At 38.7% G+C, this 22,139-nt stretch overlaps 2 protein-coding genes across 9 annotated transcripts in view; one reads left to right on the top strand and one right to left on the bottom strand.

Moving 5' to 3' along the window:
- The window catches only part of RNF17 (ring finger protein 17), a 44,454-nt gene extending 39,538 nt beyond the window's left edge, over positions 1 to 4,916 (top strand). For all 5 annotated transcript variants that reach the window (XM_026035019.1, XM_026035022.1, XM_026035020.1 and 2 more), the window contains 5 exons: positions 1,153 to 1,309; positions 2,293 to 2,428; positions 3,193 to 3,382; positions 3,741 to 3,842; positions 4,746 to 4,916. In XM_026035019.1, the coding sequence (XP_025890804.1) occupies positions 1,153 to 1,309; positions 2,293 to 2,428; positions 3,193 to 3,382; positions 3,741 to 3,839 (582 nt within the window). In that variant the 3' untranslated portion in view covers positions 3,840 to 3,842; positions 4,746 to 4,916. The remainder of the gene's footprint in view (positions 1 to 1,152; positions 1,310 to 2,292; positions 2,429 to 3,192; positions 3,383 to 3,740; positions 3,843 to 4,745) is intronic.
- A 2,149-nt stretch (positions 4,917 to 7,065) lies between these two features.
- Positions 7,066 to 21,894, bottom strand: CENPJ (centromere protein J). 4 transcript variants are annotated; one of them, XM_026035012.1, is made up of 17 exons: positions 21,863 to 21,894; positions 20,178 to 20,654; positions 18,901 to 19,015; positions 17,748 to 18,047; positions 17,299 to 17,446; positions 16,205 to 16,310; positions 14,367 to 15,966; positions 12,793 to 12,925; positions 11,740 to 11,905; positions 10,571 to 10,807; positions 9,795 to 9,894; positions 9,389 to 9,501; positions 8,616 to 8,714; positions 8,363 to 8,503; positions 8,166 to 8,250; positions 7,939 to 8,059; positions 7,066 to 7,377 (listed from the first exon to the last, which is right to left on the bottom strand). In XM_026035012.1, exons 2-17 carry the CDS (start codon positions 20,565 to 20,567, stop codon positions 7,185 to 7,187), a joined length of 4,047 nt encoding a protein of 1,348 aa, XP_025890797.1. In that variant the 5' UTR covers positions 20,568 to 20,654; positions 21,863 to 21,894; the 3' UTR covers positions 7,066 to 7,184. The 4 variants fall into 4 exon arrangements, with proteins under 4 accessions (XP_025890797.1, XP_025890798.1, XP_025890799.1 ...); XM_026035013.1 differs by having other exon boundaries at positions 9,389 to 9,498; XM_026035014.1 differs by lacking the exon at positions 7,066 to 7,377 and adding an exon at positions 7,748 to 7,792.
- Positions 21,895 to 22,139: the final 245 nt, after the last annotated feature.

Below are 22,139 nucleotides of genomic sequence, written 5' to 3'. Positions count from 1 at the left end.
TGCAGTTGTTGGTTAAACTATCATTCGGAAAATCCTCATTTGTCTTTTTTTCCTGAAAGCAGAGAAATCAATACTGCAAGCTTCCTAATTTTTTTATCACAATTTTTATTTATTCATCTTATAAGAAAACAGGTCATTGGATTTATATTTGATAGAATAGCAGTGCTTTTTTCTTCTGACTCCTCCTTAAAAAAAAGTAATAATAATACTGGAATGTACATAGAAGTATGAAGATTTTCTGTTCATATTGGCCATTTGGATGGGGTTGTTTGTCCAGTGATTCACATTGATTTAATGTAAACCCAAAGAGCTTCCCTCTAGTATCCTCACAGACAAAAGGCTSATTGCATTGCTGATTAATTAGTTAGAAGATTCACATGCAGACTTTGAGTGTTGAGTGAAATCTGAAAGCAAGAAGTTGGTAGGGTCCCAAAATCTTTTAAATGTTAACTTGTATTGAACTTGTAAGTGTCCATTTATGTTGAACTACTCAAGAGTTACTGTGCTGGTGGATATGTAAACCAAGTAATTGGTTTTATGATACAGAAGTCAGTGTTTTTAAGTTGACCATTGTGGTCTAACTTCATTTCCTACACTTAGTTACATCTTAAAGAACACATCTCCAGAAACAGTGTGCATGGAACATAATCGTCTATTCCAACWAAGTACAACTTCCATTTCCTTGAGCCACAGCATTGCACTTATGGCCAAGTTATAAACCTGGTGAATGAAGTTTATTATTTCTTCTGTCATTAATTTTAAAATTAATCTTTGAGTTATGAAGCATGAACATTAACATTTACATTATCATTATGAAGCATGAACATTTACCAGGTAGCACAAGGGATAAATCCTGATTAGACACGACTCTATATCATATATGGGTATATTCTTTAATACTTAAATTTCTTGCATTCTTACTTTTTAAAAAGAGTATGAGATGTGGTGTTTTAGTGGATTGCTTTTTATTTTGGAAAACATATGTCAATATAAGTGTGAAATTAAGCTTAAAAGATGGAGGAAAATAAAAATGAGGGAGAAATTTCATTCCCAAATTTCCAAGATGGGAACATATGTATCTGTCTAATAATCTTTCATCACTGATGAAAATTAGAAATCTGCAAAAATTATGAGAACTTCTTCTCTGAACAGATGTATATTTGTCTTGATCCTTCTGAGAGCCTTAAAGAGTGCTCTGCTGCGGAGGCAGACGCCAAGAGCGATCTCGCAGTGGAGAGCCTTGATGAAGCCTTGAAGTGGTGCAATAAAAATGTGGATTCTCTTCCTCCTCTCACAAACTTCAGAACAGGTACAATAGTGCGTTTATTTCTGCTCTTGTTCCTTGTGGTTGTACAAAAGGCTGAAACTATTTTTGAGGAATAGAAATACTGATGTTTCTATGTACTTTTAAATAAAACTCTCTTGCAGAGTAAGAAATAATCCCGCTATTTGGTATGTTCTTACTTGCCATGAGATAGAGATTTCTGTCTCACCTTATTACACTGAACACAATAGAAAGCACTCACCTTTCTTTGATGCCTGATAAAGCTTGTGAACTGAGTTGAGATTGCAAATGCTGATAAGCTTTTAAGTCAATAATAAAATTCCTCCTTTAAGGTGACTCCTGCTGAACCTGAAGTTATATAAGTACTGCTACTAAATAGTCCAAAGACAGAAGCTGTATACAGAAAATCATATAACCAAAAGCTTAAAATTCTGTGAACAATGGAGAATGTCACTTCATTTTAGTTCTAGATTTTTATGTTTAGGTAAAAGAATTCTCATCCATTCACAATGGCTGGGCCTACAATGACATAAAACATAGGAGTCCCGAGAGAGCTTTATCAAGAAACTAGTTATTACTAGGATGTGATTCCAAGCAATACCAATCACGAGAATTGTGCTTCAGCCTTTAGACAATATTTGCCCTTTTTTCATCAGTAATATGTTTTTTATAGATTAACTCACATCCTCCAATTAGTAACCGGATCAAAATTCAGCTCAGGTTAGATAGGTTCAGGTTGGATAGGTTAGACAGTTGAGGTTAGATAGAGCTTAGGTTAGATAAGTTGGTTCATTGTCTTTCCCAAGCAATTTTCTTTTAAGTCGCATGGTTGTCATATGAGGTGCAGAAACTATATATGCATAGATTTGGAGATGCATAAAATAGCAGTATGAAGTAGGAAAAAAAAAGAAGAAAAACTAAAAGTTGCACAAAAAAATGATTTTAAAGTTTGATTACTCAGCACTGCGTTTTGAGGTTTGTTTGGTTTTTTTTTTCCCCTTTTGCAGAAATGCCTTGCCTTGTTGAATACAATGATGGTTTATGGTATAGAGCAAAGCTCCTTGCTGTTAAAGAACTGGACCCTGTTAAAGTCCTAATTCAATTTGTTGACTATGGTAATTTTTCAGTGGTTCCAGCCAGCAGGTAAATATGATTTATGTAAATATGTGAACTTACATATAAAGAAGTATATGAGTTCCCCATGCTTTTTCAAAGTTTTCTCTGTTGCAAGTACTTAATAAGCTACTTAAATACTACTAAATCATAAAATTTTGCTTTAGAGAACACCTAAATATTTACACGTCCTTGTTTAATACGAGACAAAGTGGGGATTTGAACCGAGTACCTGCTTCACAAACCCACAGGGTTCTGGGGGAGCCTTTTCTCTGTTTCAGGGTTGCTCTTCCTGTTCTGCTTTTGCCTCCTGTTTCTCAAATGAAGAGAGAGTGAAGGGGAATATAATACAAAGCTAGGATCTGTTTTCAGTAATTTCACTAGGAGGCTTTGAGGATTGAGCACTTCTGACTGCAAAGGTGCAGGTTGTTCTGCAGAGACAGCAGTTGTGGAGCCCACCCTGGGTTCCCCAGCTACCTCAGGGCACCTGCCTTTTGCCGTCCTTCCTCAGGCCTGTGTGGGCCCTGGAGTCTCCTCCACAGGCCCTGCAGTGGGGAGCTGGGTTGCCCCACAGTCCAAGGCTCCTCTCTGATACTTCACTGCCTCTTAGAGTGTTGCTGAGCAGAATTCCTCCAGAGAGCCTGGCTCAGACTGGCTTGTTCAATATGATACCAGCAGGTTTTTGTAGAGCAGCTACTGATCCTAGTTTCTAGACTTTTTCTAGCCTAACAATGAATCTTTCTGTCCCTTAGCTTGTCAGGTGACTCCACCCAAACCTTTTCATTTTGTTGCAGATTGCGCCAGATACCTTCTCACCTGCTGCACTACCCTGTCCAGGCAGTTCGGGCGCTGCTGGCCGGCCTCAGGCCTCCTGCGGGCGACCAGACTAGGAAGAGGATCCCCTATTGCCCGGAGTGGAGCATGGAAGCATTGTGGGCCATGATGGAATGTGTTGAGGGAAAGCAGCTCTCTGCTTCCATAGTTGTGAGAAACACTTTTGTCTTTTAGTTCTTGCTTGGCCTGAAATTCTTAATAGCAGTCTTAGTATGATCTCTAATTATTATTTTATCGTGAACCCTATTAAAAATAGATGTTAAGGTACCACCAATGAAGAGAGAAAATCATGTGTCTCTTTTAATCCTGTTGTCAAAAGCTTTCTTGAACATCCCTGTTACTTAAAACCACTTTCATTTAACTGCAAGGAGAAATGTTTTTTATGTTCACAGTCCCATTTGGGCTGAGAATATAGCCGCTAGAATGAATGTTCCTACTGGCTAGGCTTTGAAATTGGAACCTGTTCTGTCATACTGCTTAAAACTCTGTCAACTGCTGTTTTTTTCAGACTGTTACACCAGAGGTCACCATTTCTTTGTATGAAGATGATCAAAACCTAGTTCATATGAAACTGATAGAAATGGGATTTGCAGATTTGGATGAGTAATGTGTAAGTACATTGAATAAGAGCTACATAGTAATAGCGTTATGAAGGACATTATTTCATAAGTTGAAAGGAGAGGAATAAATCATCACTGCCTACCACATCTAGAACTCTTTACTAATGTGGGGTGGGTTTTTGTTTAGACTTAGGTAAGTCTTCTTATTTTAAAATCAGTTTGAATTTTGGGGGAAAAACACTAAAGGATAAATAGTAAGTATTTTAAACCTTTTTTTAAACATGATCCCTGCTGTGCCTCCCTCTGCTATTCCAGAAATTTATATTCTCTATAGAAATTTTGTTGTTTYTGCTTGGACATTACTGAAACCCACAATATAGTTACAGGAATCAATAGACTGAAACAGAGCTACGTTTAGGCTGTGTAACAGGGAGAGCTTTTGTTGCTAATCACTGAAGAAGATAAATTGTGGATGGGCAGCAGCGTGTGGTAACCACAGTCATGAGGAGTGTTTGATCTCCGTGTCTGGGCTGGTGGTTCTCAGACTGAGATCCATGATGCCATCATAATTTATTGGTACCATACATCTGGTCAAACATGGAAAACTCTTTAATGAAAAGCTTCACAGCATATGGTAGCTGAAAAAAACACTAAGGACTCATAACGTTGTGATTCTCATGTTTTTTTGCAGCACTATTTTATGTAGTCCTTTTCCCTTCCCTTAATTAACCATATTGATAATACACTCTAGGCATCTAAATCTTGAAACAGAAAACTGTGTGTTAACATTTTGGACATTAGAACCTTGTGATATCCTTTTTCTAAGACTGKGGAATAAATGTAGAGTAATAAATTGATAAAAGAGCTAATGCTGGGCACACTTGTTTAACTGCTTTTAGATTTTAAGAGGGTGAAGGCTTACTGCAGTGATGTAACTTGGGTTTGTGTTCCAGGTGTGTCTGGTGACAAACTTCTCCCATACTGGCATCTAATCAGGAATGAAAATTGGGCAGGGTTATTACTTTCTCTGCCTCCCCCTCAGTGCATTTCTATTACTGCTGTTTGGTGTTTTCAGTAATGTTCAGATTAATGTTTTGTGTGTTCTTCCACTTTCTTCCCTTTCCCAGAGTTGCAGCATTTGGAAGTTGTTAAAATAAACACTGATTTGCTGAACATGCATCTGAAAGTTTGGAGGTTTTTCATGTGTGTAGTCAGTAGGGTTTTCTTTATGTGCACTTATTGTACTAGTGCTGCACAYTGGAAAGGTGCTCGACCTTTCCAGTTTCCTTACAGAGAATTTTGTCTAGCAAGGAAAAAAAAATTGCAGGAACTCGGTGTAGTAAAATTGAAGCCTTAATCTTGCAGAAGGGGAGGTCATACTCCTTTGAAACAAAACCAGCTTCAGCTACTTGGTCGCTTTCTCAGAGCTCTTCAAAGCATCGGCCCCTAACCACATGTGTCCAGCTGGGCTGGCCAGGCTTGCTGCCTGGCACCAGGACAAGGCCTGAATCCTCCTTACAGGAGGCTGGGGTTGGGATTCGTCTTCCATACCTACTTGGAAGCCCTGGTACTTTCCTGGATAGTTTCCTGCGTCGCTCTTGCCTGCTTGTTCCTCCTCAACTCTTGGRCAAAGTTGCTGACTCCTCTCTGTATTTCCCTATTTGGGTATTTTTAACAGCTACAGTCTGAGCTCCTGTTGAGAAGAGCTGAAGTGAGAATGCCCCACATCCCCTATTGTACTTTACTGCCATCCTCTTTGCAGGACAAGCTCCTCTCCCTGCACACGCTGCCTTTGTGTTCACTAGTAGCTGCTGTAAATCCTCTCCCTGATCATTAATGCTTTTATTGGTAGTGTTTCTTCAGGCACTTTTACACAGAAACATTTTCATCCATGTAAATCTTAGTATTTGTTAGAAGTTTCTCAAAGTAACAGCTCCATTTGAGTACCTACTTGCAGGAGGAGGGGTGGAAAAGCCCTTTAACAGCCTTTTCACCCCTCAACAGCCTTCACCCCATTCCCTGCAGTCAGAGAAGCTGTAGCAGAAGCATGTCACCCCTTCTTGTCTTTTTAAAGATTATATAATGGTATGTGATCTTTTACAACAAATACTGCTAGAGGTGAATGAATATGATTTAATCTCTTTATCCCCTTTAGTTACAGTTATTAACGCAAATGATAAAGTGGCCTAGGTTTTCTACCCTTAATCCTTTGCCCAGTTAGGAAACTGAAGTGAGCTATAGGAACAGTGTTGCTGAATTACACCCTTGTGCTGGGTGCTTCACTCCAGCTCCCAGGAAAGCAAGAGGTTTTAATCTCTGACATTGTCACCTGTTCTGTAGTAAGAACATTTCATGGTTTTAATACCTATTCTGAGAAGTGATGTAGATCAGAGGTGTGCTGGGCTAGTGCTACTACCCTGTAGAGCTGTTGTGTGGTGTTCTAAACTGTTGCCTGTCACCTTTTCATTAAAAATTCGTAGGGAACTTAGAATTACCTAAATGGGGTCTTTTGAGCTCTTGGAGAATGCCAGGAAGCCCAAACTCTCAATAAAGCCTCTTCTCCTTAGGACTAAGCAGGCGAGCATCATCCCACTGCTGTGTGTTGGTTAACTCTTTGAGTAAGGAAGGGCACAGGTTACAACTACAGAGCTCTGCCTTCTGTAAGGAGAAAGGGAGGGCCTAGGGGAAAAAAAAGTGAGGATGAAGCAACCCTCTCAGCACCTGCTGTAATGCAGCAGACAGTACCAGGCAAAAAGGCAGGATGAGACTGCCGGTGTTGACTTTAGATRTTTCCTTCCACTTGGAGAAAAAAAGTATTTTAATGAGTATCGGGGCAGTCAGGTTCTTTGTGGACATCTGTCCTAGCCTTTTGAATAATAGTTAGAAAACTTGGGAGCTGCTGTTCTTTTTTTTTCTAATTATGGGATGAAAACAACTAAGCTAATGAAAGAAAGAGCAGCCTCTGGCTGATAGAAGAGGGAATGAAGGTCAGAATTCCCGTTATAAAAAGTCAARCAGTAAAAGTGATTCCCAATGTAGAAGGTTGGAGTTACATCAGACTTCACCAACTGAACAGCACTACCTTCGCTCCGAGTCTTTCCTTTAGACCTCCCCCTACGCACTACAGATGTTTGGTCAGGCTTCCCTGCCAGCAGAGGTGACAACCCAAGACTACACCTGACAGAAAAACACATTGATAAACTACCTCCCGAAAGGAGCGGAGTGGAGAATTTATATAAGAACAACACTGATTTATTAACACCCCTGAAAAATAAATTCACTTCAGAAAAACCTATAAACAAATATATACAACTTTAAGCTTAAAAGGAGGTTTTGTTTACAAACATGTACATTATTTTTGCTGCTAACACTTCCAGGAGTTTCTGAATCAACTAGAGCTTGGTGTCCATGATAATATTGCCATCCTTGTCCTTCACTCTTACTCTTCCCGAGATGTACTTTGTTTCCTGGTGTCCATTAGTGTACACGGTCTTCACAGTCCCATCCGGATACTCCCGTCTCTTGAACTGGGCTGTGTGCAGCTCTCTCTGGCCATTATTAAACTCTATGGTTTTGCTTCCATCTCTGCATTAAATGATTAAAAATATATATAAAGTCATATAAAGACTAGAGTTTGCTTTCAGGACAGCTATTAAATACATAAGCCCAAATGAAGTGGTTGAAAAGATAYTCAGACAAGTGTTTTGTAAAATACCATCTCAGGTGGGCGCAAAAATCAGTGTGACTTAAAAAGCAGCATGACTCAATATTTCAAATATTTACCTCATTTTTCTGTGCTAATTATTATGCTGAAACAGTCCAGGGAAGGTTAAAACTTAAATGAGGTTAGACCTGCTAGAAGCACCCAAACTACACTCTTCAGTGGGCTCTGGAATTATGCACAAACTGAGACACTGTTAGATTAAAACAGGAAAACGCATTACATGGTGTTGTATTTACACAGTGTTCACATTACACAGTGTTCTGTGTCTCCTCCAAGCTGCAAAAAAGGAAACTATAAATGAGCAAATATATGTTCCCAGTACATTTAAAAGTAAAACAAATAAGGAAGTACTGTAATGCAGTATATAGTTTATGAAGCAACATATTCTGATGTTTCTAACGGCCTGCTAAGGTCAGACTTACCGCTGAACACGAACTATTGTACCGTCGGGAAAGATGCTTTCCTCTTGCCCGTCCAGAAACAGATTTTTGATAGTCTGATCAGGGAAAGTAATCTCCTTCCTGCCATCAGGATAATGTTTTTCTGAAAGGTAGAGACAAGATGTTCGTTCATGTGTACATACRTACTTTACAAGTTACACCCACATACATACACCCACAAGTTAGATAGCTTTTTTTTTTCCTTTTACCTATTTGTCCATTGGGAAACTGCAGGACCTCTAAGCCATCAGGGTATGTAGTATGTGTTGTCTTAGCATCAGCATAGTAATAGATCTACAGCAAACAGTACATATTAATATATCTGGCCACAGATCTTGTGTGTGTGGCTCATATACATGACCACAACTGTGTATTTAAAGAGAAATGGAGAAGGTTGCATACATACCACTGTTTGGTCAGGCATGATCTGCTTCACATCTCCATTAAAGAAGGTTATAGTTACGGTTTTTGCATCAGAACTCACTTTTTTCCATGTCCCATTGGGAAAAAATATGAGGTGACAGCCATTTTTTAAAACCTTTTCAACCTAAAGAATAGGTAAGAGAGAAGTCAGTATTTGCCATCCATCACATTCTTCTCCCCATCAAGCTTTCATAACTTCTCCTGAAGAATTTCAGGATACCAAGCTTGCATTTTACCTTTCCATCAGGGTAAGCAATTTCTCTCAGTATCTCTTCAGTGCCTGTATATGCAGGTACAGATGGTACTGAAACAAGAGTCTCATTAGGAGAGATGTCCTGGAATGACAACAGTAACCAAAGCATTAACTGAATTCAGGGATTGCTTTTTATAGAGTTTTTTCTGAGCTGACAAGAAACAGGAGATGTGAGGGGAGGAAGCCTAGAACAGCATAACTTAGATTTAATGCAACTCAAAATGCCCCTAAGATTAAGCTCAGGTCAGCTATGATTTGTCATCAGTGGTCAGGGTTTTTTTTATGGATTAAAAGAGAAGACATTTCAGCATAGGGCCCTGTGACCAAGCTGACTAAAATGATCCTTACCAAGGTATGAAGCAACTCAAGAAGCTACTGAGGTCAAAACGACACCTACAGCAATTAATGTTAAAATTAATTGAACCACTTGCGAGTTTCTTGCATTTTTGTCTATATAGCCATTTTTTCTTCCTTTTCTAAAAACATTTTGCAAAATCCAAGGAGCTGGCAGCTTATTATTTTCTTTCCTCACCCAGGGGACATTGTGAATACCAAAAATAAAACAGTTGGTAATGATTACTGTATAACCACTTTCTGATTTGATAATGATATTGCTGTTAAAGAACATAAGGTTGAGTCAGCAGCTTGGTTAGTCGCCCTCTGGGTACTTCAGATTTAAGTACAAATAACTGTACTTGCACCATTTTGTTTTAGTTTTTCCTTCCTTTTAAAACCCAGTCAAGATGCAGGACTTACTTCCATGGAAGTCCTGGGAGCCTCCTCTAGCGGATCTGGTCCCATCACCATTTCATCCATGTGGTTTCTATCATTAGCAGGTGCCGACTTGGGTATTCTAGAAAGCATTCCTGCTGGGATAGATGTAATAAAGTTAATTTACACAGAAAGCTACAGTACAAGTGTAAAAATTACCTTAAATAGACATGAGGGCAAGCCGTACAGCATGCCTTTATTTCTTATGTGCAGCAGAAGTGGAAAGCAGTACATTTAAGAATAGCAAATAATACATTTATGAGCATAAGCCACATCCCTCATGCATATGACTGCTTTCAGTATATTACTCCATGTTTTATTATTCGTTATGAATAAGAACAGCTGTCGACAGCATCGGTGCTTAACTATGAATCATAARGAAGGAAAACACCTTTTGCCTGTGAGCAACCTTTGCCGTTTATCTTGCTGCAGTTTTGTGCTGGAAGAAGCGGAGATGGAACTTGGCTTTTCTGGCATCTATTGGGCAGACACTAAAAAGGAGATTAGTAAGATTTAGTTGTGATTTTCGTGGTGTTTATTCATGACTTCATACACTTCCAGTAATACTTCTCACATTTGATAGGAAGTTTGGAACAGGCTGCCCAGGGGGTTGTGGAGTCTCTTTGGAGGATCTTCCAAAGCCGCCTGGCTGCCACCCTGTGCCCCGTGCTCTGGGTGTCCCTGCTGGAGCAGGGGGCTGCACTGGGCAATCTCTAGAGGTCCCTTCCAACCTCAGCCCTCCTGTGATTCTGTTTACTGGAAGCTTTCTATTCAAGCTGTGTATTTTTGAAGTTTATTGGCATAGCCAGATACTGTAACCCAGAACAGTAGTTACAGTATTGCATTTGATTTTAAAAGAGTGGTGAACTGGCTGGCTTGCTTGGATCATCCTTAGGTTACAAATGTTCTCAGGTTAGATCCCATCCGTTCATTTTGAATTTTCAAGTAGGTAAGTCTCTAAGGAGATCAGAAGCTGCACAGAGCGAAGGCTCACAGACAGGATGAGGCATAAACAAAGTTCTGTGTATGTCACTACTAGTAGAGCCCCAAGATCATTACATTAAAGGAAACGTTTCAGTTTTGTCTTTTACATTCTAAGATCATGATTCAAAAGTCACTGTATTCACACAGACCAAGTTAGAAAATGGTTAAAAAAACATAACTTACTACAGATTCTGCTCTTTTTATCCCTGAATCTTCAGTTTTCCTCTTGTTTCCAGCAGCTTCAGCTTTCTTCCAGGCTTCTACACGAAACCTCTCCATAATTTTGACTTCTTCTTTTAGCTCCAAATTCTCATTTACTAAAATGTCTATTTGGTCTCTAAGACGTCGCTGAGTTGTTAACCATTTTGTCTCTTTTCGTTTTATATCTTCCTGTAACTCTGCAATCTGCTGTTTTAAAGCCTTAAAAAATACGTTTGAAATTTAAAAATGTGTATTTTTTAGTATTCTAAAAAGATACCAGTGGTATAGTAAAAATTTATAAGCACAAAACAGAAGTCCAAGAGACAGTGACAAAGGGAAGACCTGCTTCATGGTAGAGGGTGAAGGGCAGAAGAAGTGGTACCCAAAAAGAGGTGCCACTTTAGACTAACTATATCTACTTCATCCACGAGAAAGTGGCTTATACCCGTCTTAGCATCCTTTGCACTTGAGAACCTGACCAGCACAAATGGACAAAAGTCAGAACTGTAACATTTTTAATAGTACCTAGAGAATATCCTTTAAAAATCTTGTCATGAAAGAATAGGAAGAGAGCAGTCACGTAAAACACCCAGGATTCTGTCTAGGTTGAAGTGACATTGCTTTACAGGTCAAAGCAAGCTAAGAAATTCAACAAGTAACTATATGGGGAAAGGAAAAATCCATGTGATGTTTAATACAACTTGACTGTTCATCTCAGTTACTACCCATCCTGATGATGATGATGGGGCAAACAGAGCTTTCTCTTACAGCTCTGACATTCAGAGACTGACAAGCAAACCCAAAGCTTAGCTGTGGAAATTGTGAAAATTGTATACTATTTTCTAAGAAACATACTTAAACAGTTTTATTTTGCATTTTGATCCACTACTGTGAGTAAATCTTGCAACTTAGTTTTAACTGAAGTAATTATCTGGCAATGTGTCAATGAGCATTTCCTACTATGGAAGCAGGACAAAAATAACTGCTCATCAGGGTTTTTTTTTGCCTGAAAACTCTCAAACATGGTATTATAAACATTAAAATTCTTAACTTGAAATCACAATTTTTCAGATTAAAATTTAGTCTTCAGCCTTCTTTGAATTGATTTAGTTTTTTCTCCAAATAGACGAGAAGAATTAAGATTGGCATACCTGAATTTCATCACGTTCTTTTTTATCTGGAATTGCTCTAACTTCTGTAGTATATTTTTCAAAAACTTTACGCTCTTTTTGCAGTTTTTTCATTTCTTTCTTTTTATATTCTTCTATTTCAGCCAGTTCTTGGGCTTTCTGCTGTTGAAAGTCTGCAGTTTCTTTCCTATAATTATAAAGCAAATCCTGCTTTAGCCCAAATCTACACCAGGGTTTCAGTTAGAAAATTAAGACACTTATTAATGCACAAATTTGGTGAAAATCAATACGAAACTAAGATCATAAGTATAATCTTCTTGGGAAGATTATACTATAAACTACTACTTTTTAAGAAATAAGAACCATGACACAGCCAGTACTTATAGTTGAACAATTCATGTCTTCGTATCTTCTATTCACAGAATTTAGCAAAGGTTTGGCCAGCAACTACTAATATTCCTTGAAACAGCACAATATCTTACCTGAAAAAGTTTTATGAAAAGTCTGCGTGCAGCAACATACTACAAATGAATCAGCAGCCAACAACATGAGGCTTTTTTCCAAATCAAAGTGTAAGTTACTATAGTTTATAGGGAAAGATGTGCCAGATTTATGTCAGCAAGGATAATGACTTTGCTTTGTTTGTACAAATGACAACACTTGTAAATGCTGCAGTGCAAATCAAACCATTCTCAGTTTAGGCACACAAACATCCAACCTAGAAGAGTATAAATCACATTAATGTGAACATTAGCTTTGCAAAACCAATTTAAGGTTATGTTGTCATTCAGAACAAAAGAATACGGAATACAGAATATAACCTTGAAGAATATTACATTCAATTAAGAGAGGCTCTTAATATTATTCCTAGATTAGTACTTCATGTATAAGTAGTAAATACAGTGTAATAGTGGAGACAGAGATCAAGCAACTGATGATTGCTTGTATATATGTTCTTGAAACCCACCAATTAAATACGTACATTACAATAATACTATGTAAGTAGGGACAGAATGTGACAATCTGGAACATACTATCGAGGTGAATACACAAAAATATTTTCCATGAAAGTACCTGAGACTTGCCAAGGCGCACTCCCTTTCCTCACGGAGTTTGGTCAGAGTTGTGTTCTCAGCTCTGAATCTCTCAATTTCAGTTTCCAACTCGATTAGTTTCTCTTTCAGTAATTGGGATGGAACAGTGTTTCCTAACAAAGAACAAGATCCAAGTTATCTATACAGCAAGTAAACAACTATCTTACTTTAATGAAATTAAATTACATTATTTTAAAGATAACAATGGTAATCTTAATAAATAAATATATAATATTAAAACTAATATTAAAGTAATTCAGAAAATGACAGTATTTTTAAGCACCCTGCACCATTAACTTAGGCACTTTGAACAGCAAGTAAATAGCCATTATTTTCATGAACCTGAATATGTATTAGGAATTGGAATTTGCAGCAGGTTTTCACATCAAGCTAGAGAGATTAAATGAAAGTATAGAGGATTCATCAGAAGATTTGTTGGCTTCTTTGCTCTAACAACTTTCCTGTTCAGTACCAACTTACCTGCAGCTTTTATGGTCTGCTCTTAGGCAGGCAAGAGAAGCACCCAAATCTCACCAGTGCAGCGTGGCTAGTTGCCATATAAGTGCTCCTGAGCATCAGTAAAATACCTACCCTCCTGCTCCCTGCAAATAAGATCTACTAGTCATTTTTAGACATCCTGCAAAATAAGCTCTCCAAAAAATATACAGAAAAAGCAATTTTCATAAGAAATTTTCATTGTCATAAAGTCATTAAGAGTCTTTGGGTCGAAGCTTCCAATCAAGCTTCCATTACCTCCCAGAGGAAGGATTTCCACTTGGGAACAGATTTAAACACCAGGCTTAACGCTGTCAGGCTCCTATTGAACAACGGCAATTTTACCAATCTTGCTGCTGCAACAGCTTCTACAGGAGGTTTCACAGGCAGCCCTTCCCCAAGCTATTAACCTTTCATTTATAAATAGTTGAAATCAGCTTGGGCAGAGCAAGAAAATGAATGTGTCCCATTTTCCATGTGAGTTCTGTACTGAACTGTTAGCTGAAAACAGGGGAAGGGATCCCCATGGACTCTCCATGTTAAAAGAGAATTTATCAAATTCCATGATGTTCTCTTTATTTTCTATTTTGTTGTTATAACACAGACACCCCATATTGTAAGAGGAACAAGAGCTCCCAGTGCCTGGCGTTACCCTACTGTGGTATAAATGTGCTCTGCCATGGAAAAGGGAGGTCCAGCTTCATCTTCTGCATCCTGTTGTTGCTTCCCGTGATTTAGGAGCAATGATTAAAGCAGCTTCAGGTTATGACAGTACAATGTGCTGGCCTGGCAGAACACTAGCCCTCAGAAAGAAACTAATTTGCTTATAAATAAATAAATGTTCTCTGTTCATACTCATTCTGCAAGCTGCACAATTGCCAGATCTGGCACCAGGATAAACAGCAGATGTGCAACTGGGAGAGGAGACCAAGGCTCAGGGGACCGTTCCCTCCAGCAGAAGTCCAGGTTAAGGCCTTTTGGTATAATGTTAAATTGTATCTTACATCTTAGAAAGAGCATTCCCTCTTCGCTATTTCCTACCATTTACTCTTTTCTCACCTCCAGGCTTCTGTTCCCCATTTGTTTTGATTTCCTGCTCTGAAGGAGAGCCTGTCTTCTGTTTTGGTTTCAGGGAAGGAAACAGTTTCATCATCAGGTTCGATGCAGGAGGTCCGTTAGAATCACTGTCCACTGCAGGCTCTTCAGACGGTTCCTCTCCTCTCTTTGAGGCAACTTTTCTCTTCATTGTTTTATCTGGGACAAAAGCATCATTTTTACAGGAAAATTCTGCCTGTAAGGGCRTTTTAATTGTACATTTTTCAGGTAAATCATTCTGAACAAAGTTTTCATCAAGATCACTCCATGTTCTTTCATCATCAAACTCAAGTCTGCCCCTGTTTAAACCAGACGTGCTTCTCTGACAGTCTGAGGCTCTGCTTGGCTTTGACAGGGCACTGCAGTCTTTGTCTGGCGAGTCAAGGTCATTATCTCCACTTTTCCTTTCTCTGTTAATGTTTGTAGCAGAGCCTCCATAACCAAAAAGTTCAGGATCACTTTCTCTATGGCTCGTAAAAGATGTATTAGCATCTTCACTTTCACATTTTAATGTGGTCTCAGATTCTGTCTCTGAATCTGTAGTACTATCACTATTTCTTTCATCCTTATCTTCAGTCACAGTCCACTGAGTATTTTTTAGAGCAGGAACCACTGTCATGGAAGAAGCTGAAAACATTACACTATCTGTTTTATTGAACTGATCCTTCAGTCTCAAAGCTGTTCCTGAAGCTGATACTGTATGTAAAACCGTTCTGTCATTTTTATTTCCCTGTATGTCAGAGTTTGCCTTTTTATTTTTCTTATTTCTAAGTTTAACAGCCAATGCATTTCCTTGCTGCTGTTTTGTCTTGATAGGTGTAGAAGACATTCTGCGTCCTTTTAAAGTCTGCTGATCTTGATCCAAGAGCCTTTGCACAAATGAGGAATTACTCGAGAAAGATATTTCATCTGCAGCTTGTTCTAGGAACAAGAATTCATCTAATTCTAGATTTTCTTTTTCCTTCTCTTTTTCCCAGTTTTCCAGCTTATTCTGAAATGAAACTTCAAAAGACTGTTCTGGGCCTCTGAGAGAGTGATTTACAGAACACTTAGGATTAGAAGAGGCGCTGGTCAGTTCATGGTAGAACTGAGGCTTTTCCATGTCAGTGAATTTGTTTCCAATTCTGTTGCCCATGTTAGCGGATTTACCAAATTCCATGATGTTCTCTTTATTTTCTATTTTGTTGTTAATTTCTGATGGGAAAGAATCTCCCATCTGTCGATTAAGATTCTTTCCTGTTTGCGCTTTTGTTTCTAATGGGAAGGTATTTTTTCCACTGTGATTCTTGAGTACCAGGGTTTTCTGAATTGGTTTTACTTTACCAGACTGGTTATATTTTTTACATGGCACAAAGGAGCTCTCCAAAATTGCTTCTTTACTAAGAGGCAGAGTTTTCTTCTGTATCTGTGATCTGTCCTCTGCAACGCTTTGTTGAGGTTTTGGGTTGTTTTCTCTAAGTTTTGTCATTTTAGATTTGGCACTAGTAAACCTTGTTAAACCTTCTCCTCTTTTCAGGAAGGGTCGTTTGATCACTGGTTTCTGAATGGTTGATCTACTTCTGTCCTGTAAGCAGGTGGGGGAAAAAAAAAGGGGGGGAAGTGTTAAAAGCCCCTTACACAGTTTAAGGCTTCTTCAAATAATCCCACATATGAGTAGGTACATAGGGTGTGTCTACTAGATTTCAAAAGACCTATTAAAACAAATGAAATAATTGGGAGTTGTTGTTGTAAAAAAGTAAATAAATTATTATTCTTTACATATTGTGACAAAATATTTAAGTTAAAAAAAAAAATAAAAGAACCTGTACATCTTGGTTTTGCTTCAGACGCTGCTCTTCTAGCTGTATCTGTTCTTCCAGAAATTCTTCAAATGTCCGTTTCTTCTCCTGAATCCCAGCTTTAATAGGCCTGGTGCAATTCAGAGCCATGTCTTACATTTTATATAAAATAACTGTGTTTAAGATCATTGCTATTTACATCCTTGCTGTTTATAGACCTAAGATCTAATTACACAAAAGATGACACATTATGAAGTACTTCAGCCATTAAGTGCCAAAGTTACCCCAAGAAATGTAATATACCCCTGCATTTCTGTCTTTTGAGAATGAGTTTATCAAATCCTTGCCGCAATAGATGATATATACAGAAGATACTGTATGCAAGTTTTGTTGTTCCATCTTTCAGTGCTTTTCTCAATGATACAGTCATCTGCTTGAACAAAACTTTCACTCTCATATTAGTCATGTTGGCAATTTATACAAAACAGTCATAATGCTGATTCACAGTAATGCTACTAAGATAATGTTCCTTAGATCCTACTTTGATTAGGTCCTCCTACTCCTTCATATCTGGAATAACTATTTCTTGGCTTTGTGATTACCAGGCAGCCAAGGCTGAGCTTTAAAACAACTCCAGGCACTATCTTTACTCCAGGAACAAAGCTATTTCCATACAGGAGAAGGCTTCTCCCACAAGCACTTGTTACTTCCTGGCCATCCACAGCTGCTTATAACAAAACTCCTGGTAACAGAAGGGGCCTTAGACACCTCCTTCACTTTCCTTCTTTTCCCATCCAACAGTGGCTGTAATTAATCAAGCTCAGAGTAATAATTGTAACTAAGTCTATACCAAATGTGTTTCTAAACTACCATTACCTCATGCCTCATGCTCAGGTGTCATACCTCATGACACCTCTATGCCATGTCTTTCACCGCACAAATGGTTTCAAGCTAGAGCCTCTCTTAAACTGCTCTCTACAGTGTCTAGCAAAATGAAATCCTGGTTGGGAAAGCAATATAAATTGAGCATTTTAGATTCCTACAATCAGGACTCAGAAATCAGTCTAACTAATGTTAGTCATTTAATAAAAAATACATAGAACCAAGACCTTAATTACCTTTCTTCTGTATTAGTCGCCCGTATGTGGTTTTCTTCATTGGAATTTTCTGAGAAAGCTGCATTTCCAACACAGATGTGATCCACGTGGCATTCTTTGCTCTCCACTGATTCTTCCATCTTTTGTTCTGGATACCACATGCTTTTTCCTATAAAATCACAGAAGACTGTAATTTTTTTTTTATCATAAAATCATTTTTTGCTCTACTTTTTACAAAGCATTCTAGTTTTACAAAGCATTTACCAAGCTATCCAAGATTTGTCATTATTTATCATTTTCACAGTCTTTATCACACACAGGCCTTAACAGCAATTGGTAAACCAGCCTAAAAATTTCACAATAAATAGCTGCAAATCATTATGCTCATTACCTGTCAGAGGAAAAAAAAACCAAACAATCTTGCACACCAAGTTATGTTAAAAAGGTGCATCTTTCAACAAATGACTAACCAGTGGTATACTTGTCTTCTTCATTGCTTTCCAAGCAATTCTGCATTTTCAGAGGTGCACCCAGACTTTGCTTCTCGCAGGCAGACACTGCTGGAAGGCTGCTGTTCAAAGATGAGATACATTCCTTGTTGTTTATCTTCTGTAAATACCTACTGTCCTCTGTCTGTGAAGAAACATTATTGGCAGCAGCAGCTCGGACTTCACTGTGGTTCTGATACAGAGATGATGGAAACTGTAAAGCTGTCAAGCCCAGTAAGTGTCCAGGTCTTACGTTTTGACCTTCATCAGCTAGAGCAGAACCTTGAAATAAAAAGAAACAAAGGTCTCTCATTGTATTATTATATCACTACTATTCCAAAAAGAAAAGAAATGGCACTGAAGAGCAAGACTGATTGCTCATCCTTATAGTCTGTCCCTATATTACTGATAATATTTCCTCATGAGGCAATCTGCTTTCTGCTTCACATAGGACTAATCTCAAAGCTACCTTTCTCAGGGAGGCAGCATGAMAGGATGGTAGTCATTTAAGTAGACATGGACTGATACTGCCAGCAAACAAAGTGTCCCTGCTCAGCTGACTGGTTTATTTATTTATTTTCATTCCAGTGCTGTCCCCTCCCTTTGCACACACACACAAAAACAACCAGAAAACTGTTTCAGGTTTTAAGTGTTTGGTTTTGGTTGGTTCATTCTTTTTTCCCTATTTTATTTTAAAGAACAAACAAACAAAAACCCACAACACAGATCAGCTTCCCAGTCTGCTTTACCACCTGAGCAACTTGTACTGCCCAATCACAAACAGGGAACGGGCTAACACCATCAAAAATACTCCTAGAAAGAGCTAATCAGAGAAGACAGGAGCTGTTTTATACTGTCTTTTATATTTAGACTAAGTTCTTTGAAACAAAGGCTCCCTCCATGTAGTGTGTTTATTAAGGTACAATTGCACTCAGCATTTTACAACAACAGGATATTTGGATGCTACTGAAGAAGGAATGTTATCAATCACTGAAATTATGCAGCATTTATCATTGACTAATTAGGTAGTCTTAAGATGATACTTACATGATATACTTTCACATCTTAACTGGAAAATGAAATCAAGCTCCCCACTTTACTCAGGGCATCTCCTCTGCTTTATTTCTCAACTTACCACGAACTGCTGATACCATACTAAGTAGCTTCTGCTTCTCWTCCATAAGCCTTTGAAGTTGTTCCATCTGTTGTTTCTTCAGCTGTTCCTGTTTCTGTTGTTGTAATTCCTTTAGCTTTTCAAGGAAAAAAAATACAAATTTACTTAGATATATCTCCAAATAAGTGTTACCAAAACAACAAGTGTATGCTGTTTCAAAGATGTACAATTAGACAAGTGAAATATGAAATTAAAAAATCTAAAAACACGAAGCGCTATCCTGAACAAAACTGTCATTTTTTTTAATCTATGAATGCTGTTTCCAGTAAATGGAAAAAACTATTTCCAGCTTATCTAACAATTCTACTAGTCTTAAGACTTGATAATTTCTCTTCAAAGATGAACATTAGAACCAACTAATATCCATTATTTAGTAAATGTTGGATACTACTGACATTATTGGAAAAGTGAATAGATTTTCCTAAATGTAAAAAAACAGCAACAACATCAAGCAAAAAGGATAGGGAGGTTAGAGWGTTCTTGTTTGCCAAAAGCAAGACTTACTGCAGTGTCTCTTAATGTTTTTAGATAACACTGGTTATTGGTTTGGCAACCAGCGAGAGCTAAAGCAGACACAGCCAGTTACAGTGACTTAACTGGCAAGATCACTGCAAGAGGCCAGGTATGAGTAGGAAGGGAATCAATCATAGGGTCATAAATGCAGGCTTTTTGGTGCCAAAGTCTTGGATACTTCATTATATTCAACACTAAAATCTCTCAACATCTAAGCAGAGCCTGGCATATGGGTGCATATACCTATTTTGAAAGCTATTAGATGTTCCTTGGTACGTTGCAAGGACATACAACTACACTGCGTTCCTCTGTGATTTTCCAGTGTACTGAAATATTTGGACTACCTACAACTGTAATGACCAGCATTAGCGGTCTRTTTTGACAGCTTTGAATGAAATAATAACAGATTACTCTAAAACAAAGTTCATCTTTTCAATTAAAAAAAAAAAGCTGACAACATATACTCTGCCAGCAAATACACTTTCGTTATTGAACTGGAATACATGTCAGCTGAAAAAAAAAAAACCCAGACATTAATTAGGTCTTCAATAACRCATGAGAGGGAAAACAACAATCTTTATTCATGCATAGAAACTTGTGTTTTAAGCAGCATCTGTTTTATACACTGTAAAAGTTTTGCTTACTTGCAAGCATGACAAGTCATGTGCAGGATCATATGCAGCTAAATATTAGCTGGCCTATGTSAAGGATTTTCCAACTTTTACCTGGTCAAGCTTTTGTAAGAGTGGATGATTGTAGTGCAGCTTATTCTGCCCATCCTCTTCACCATGGACAAATGCTATTTTAGAGGCTTCTAAACTATACAGTGCTGCTGGAAAAGATGTTTCATTGCTGTGTTCCTGAGCTCTGCAAGAGCTACTGGATTCCGGCATTTGCTCTTCACACAAGGAGTCCTCACTTATAGAGCAGYTGTTTGAAAAATGCAGCACTTCATCATCATCAGCTGTGATATTTTCATGTCCAGATAACAGACTTCTTTTGTGGATTTTCAGCCCAGGAAAATTAGGATCTAATAAGACTCCAGCACGGGAAGTGTCAGACATCCAGTGTGCAGTGAAGTTCGGTTCACTACAGAGATCTTCAATGGCTGGCATTTTGTATTCCAGCTTAATGATGCATCAACAAATAACAACAATATAACATCATCTAGTGTTAAAACACAAATTATCTTCTTTTTGCGCCTGGAAATTAAACAGAATAAGAAGTCTTCAATGATAGATCCTCAAATAGAAATTTACTCTCCTATAACCACTATCTACTTTTCCCTTAGGAAATAAAACCARTTTGGATCACTAGTAACAAACACTTACTATAAAGGAAGTTAACACACTAACTTTCAAACTTTAATATTAACTGCACTYAATTAGGAATTCAAATCTTACAAAACTTTTCACAATATTCTATTCAACAGCACTGGGATGGTTCAGAACTTTTAAAAAGCATTCACAACAGAGAAGTGGGAGAGAAACATTTTAAGGTGTTGAAAATATACTTCCCTCACTGGACCTTCACATCAGTGTAACTCTTAAAGTCTGCCTACGTGCAAGGATTTTACTGTGTATACATCACTGCAGCACTTAGCATCATTTTCATGCTATCCTTGGTTTCTCATAGGAACGCCAACACAGCACACATTTTTTTTCTTTTTTTCTTTTTTTCTTTTTTTAAGTACAGAAACATTTTAGAGACTGTAAAAGTTTCAGTGATGATCAAACTCGTACTAGCTTCGTGAAGCAGTATGGAAGTCAGGTAGCTAAGGAGCCTGCAGTGACATCCCACTAAGGGCAGAGGCAGAGCCAGCCCAGCCGCTCAGCACTGTTGGCTCTAAGAAGTCCCAGGGCAAACAGTGGCCTCCAGGCACACATGGTGCATCCTAAGGAATGCAGGCAGAAGAGGGGCCAGAGAACAACGGACCATCAACCATGGGAAACCATCATCAAGAATTGTGTGGATGAGGAAACAACATTTTCAAGTTTGCTCATTCCCAACAGAGGAGTCCATGCCAGCTCTTAGTTCTCCACACCTGCTGAAGCTGTAAAAGAACTCAGTCTGTCAACCAAAGCTCACCAAGGCAGCAACCCGAGAAGCAGCGGAGCAACCTGTAACTAGGGGAGGCAGCGAGTTTCCCTCAAGGGAGGTTTTCAACCACATTCCGTTTCCAGACACCCCCTGGGACTTCCCCAGCCAGGTGCAGATACCAGATTTAAACCTGCTGGGCTGTAGTTAACCCTTTCATGTGTGTCACCTTTCAAAGAATCCTTCAAGGGAGCCTGCAGGCAGGACAAGACACAAACTACTCTTAGATCACGGCCCACCAGGTTTTCACACACACAAGCTAAAAGACAAACTCCTAAAATTTTACAAACTCTCTGATAAAACCACGACCTACTTCTCCTAATGTAGCTTGTCCTAAAGCTGAAAGGCAGCAGCTCCTTTGTGCAGACCAAATGTCTGGCGGGGCCGAAGCTGAACCGCAACTTTCCAGGGAGGGGAAGAGAGGATCCCTAGAAAAGAGCCGCCCGAGCGCGGCTCGTGCGAGGAGCCGGGACACTCGGCCCGCCGGATCCCCCTTCCCGAGGACACCCCAACAACGCCGCGACCCCCGCTCGCCGTTACCCGCACCCGCCTATTCCAAACCTGCCGCCATCGCACGGCCTCCGAGCGCC

The sequence above is a fragment of the Nothoprocta perdicaria genome, unplaced genomic scaffold (assembly GCF_003342845.1).
Source record: "Nothoprocta perdicaria isolate Ctin4 unplaced genomic scaffold, notPer1 scaffold_155, whole genome shotgun sequence".
Lineage (NCBI taxonomy): Eukaryota > Metazoa > Chordata > Aves > Tinamiformes > Tinamidae > Nothoprocta > Nothoprocta perdicaria.
Note: the sequence above shows the minus strand (reverse complement) of the source record. Positions and strands in the feature narration are given on the sequence as shown.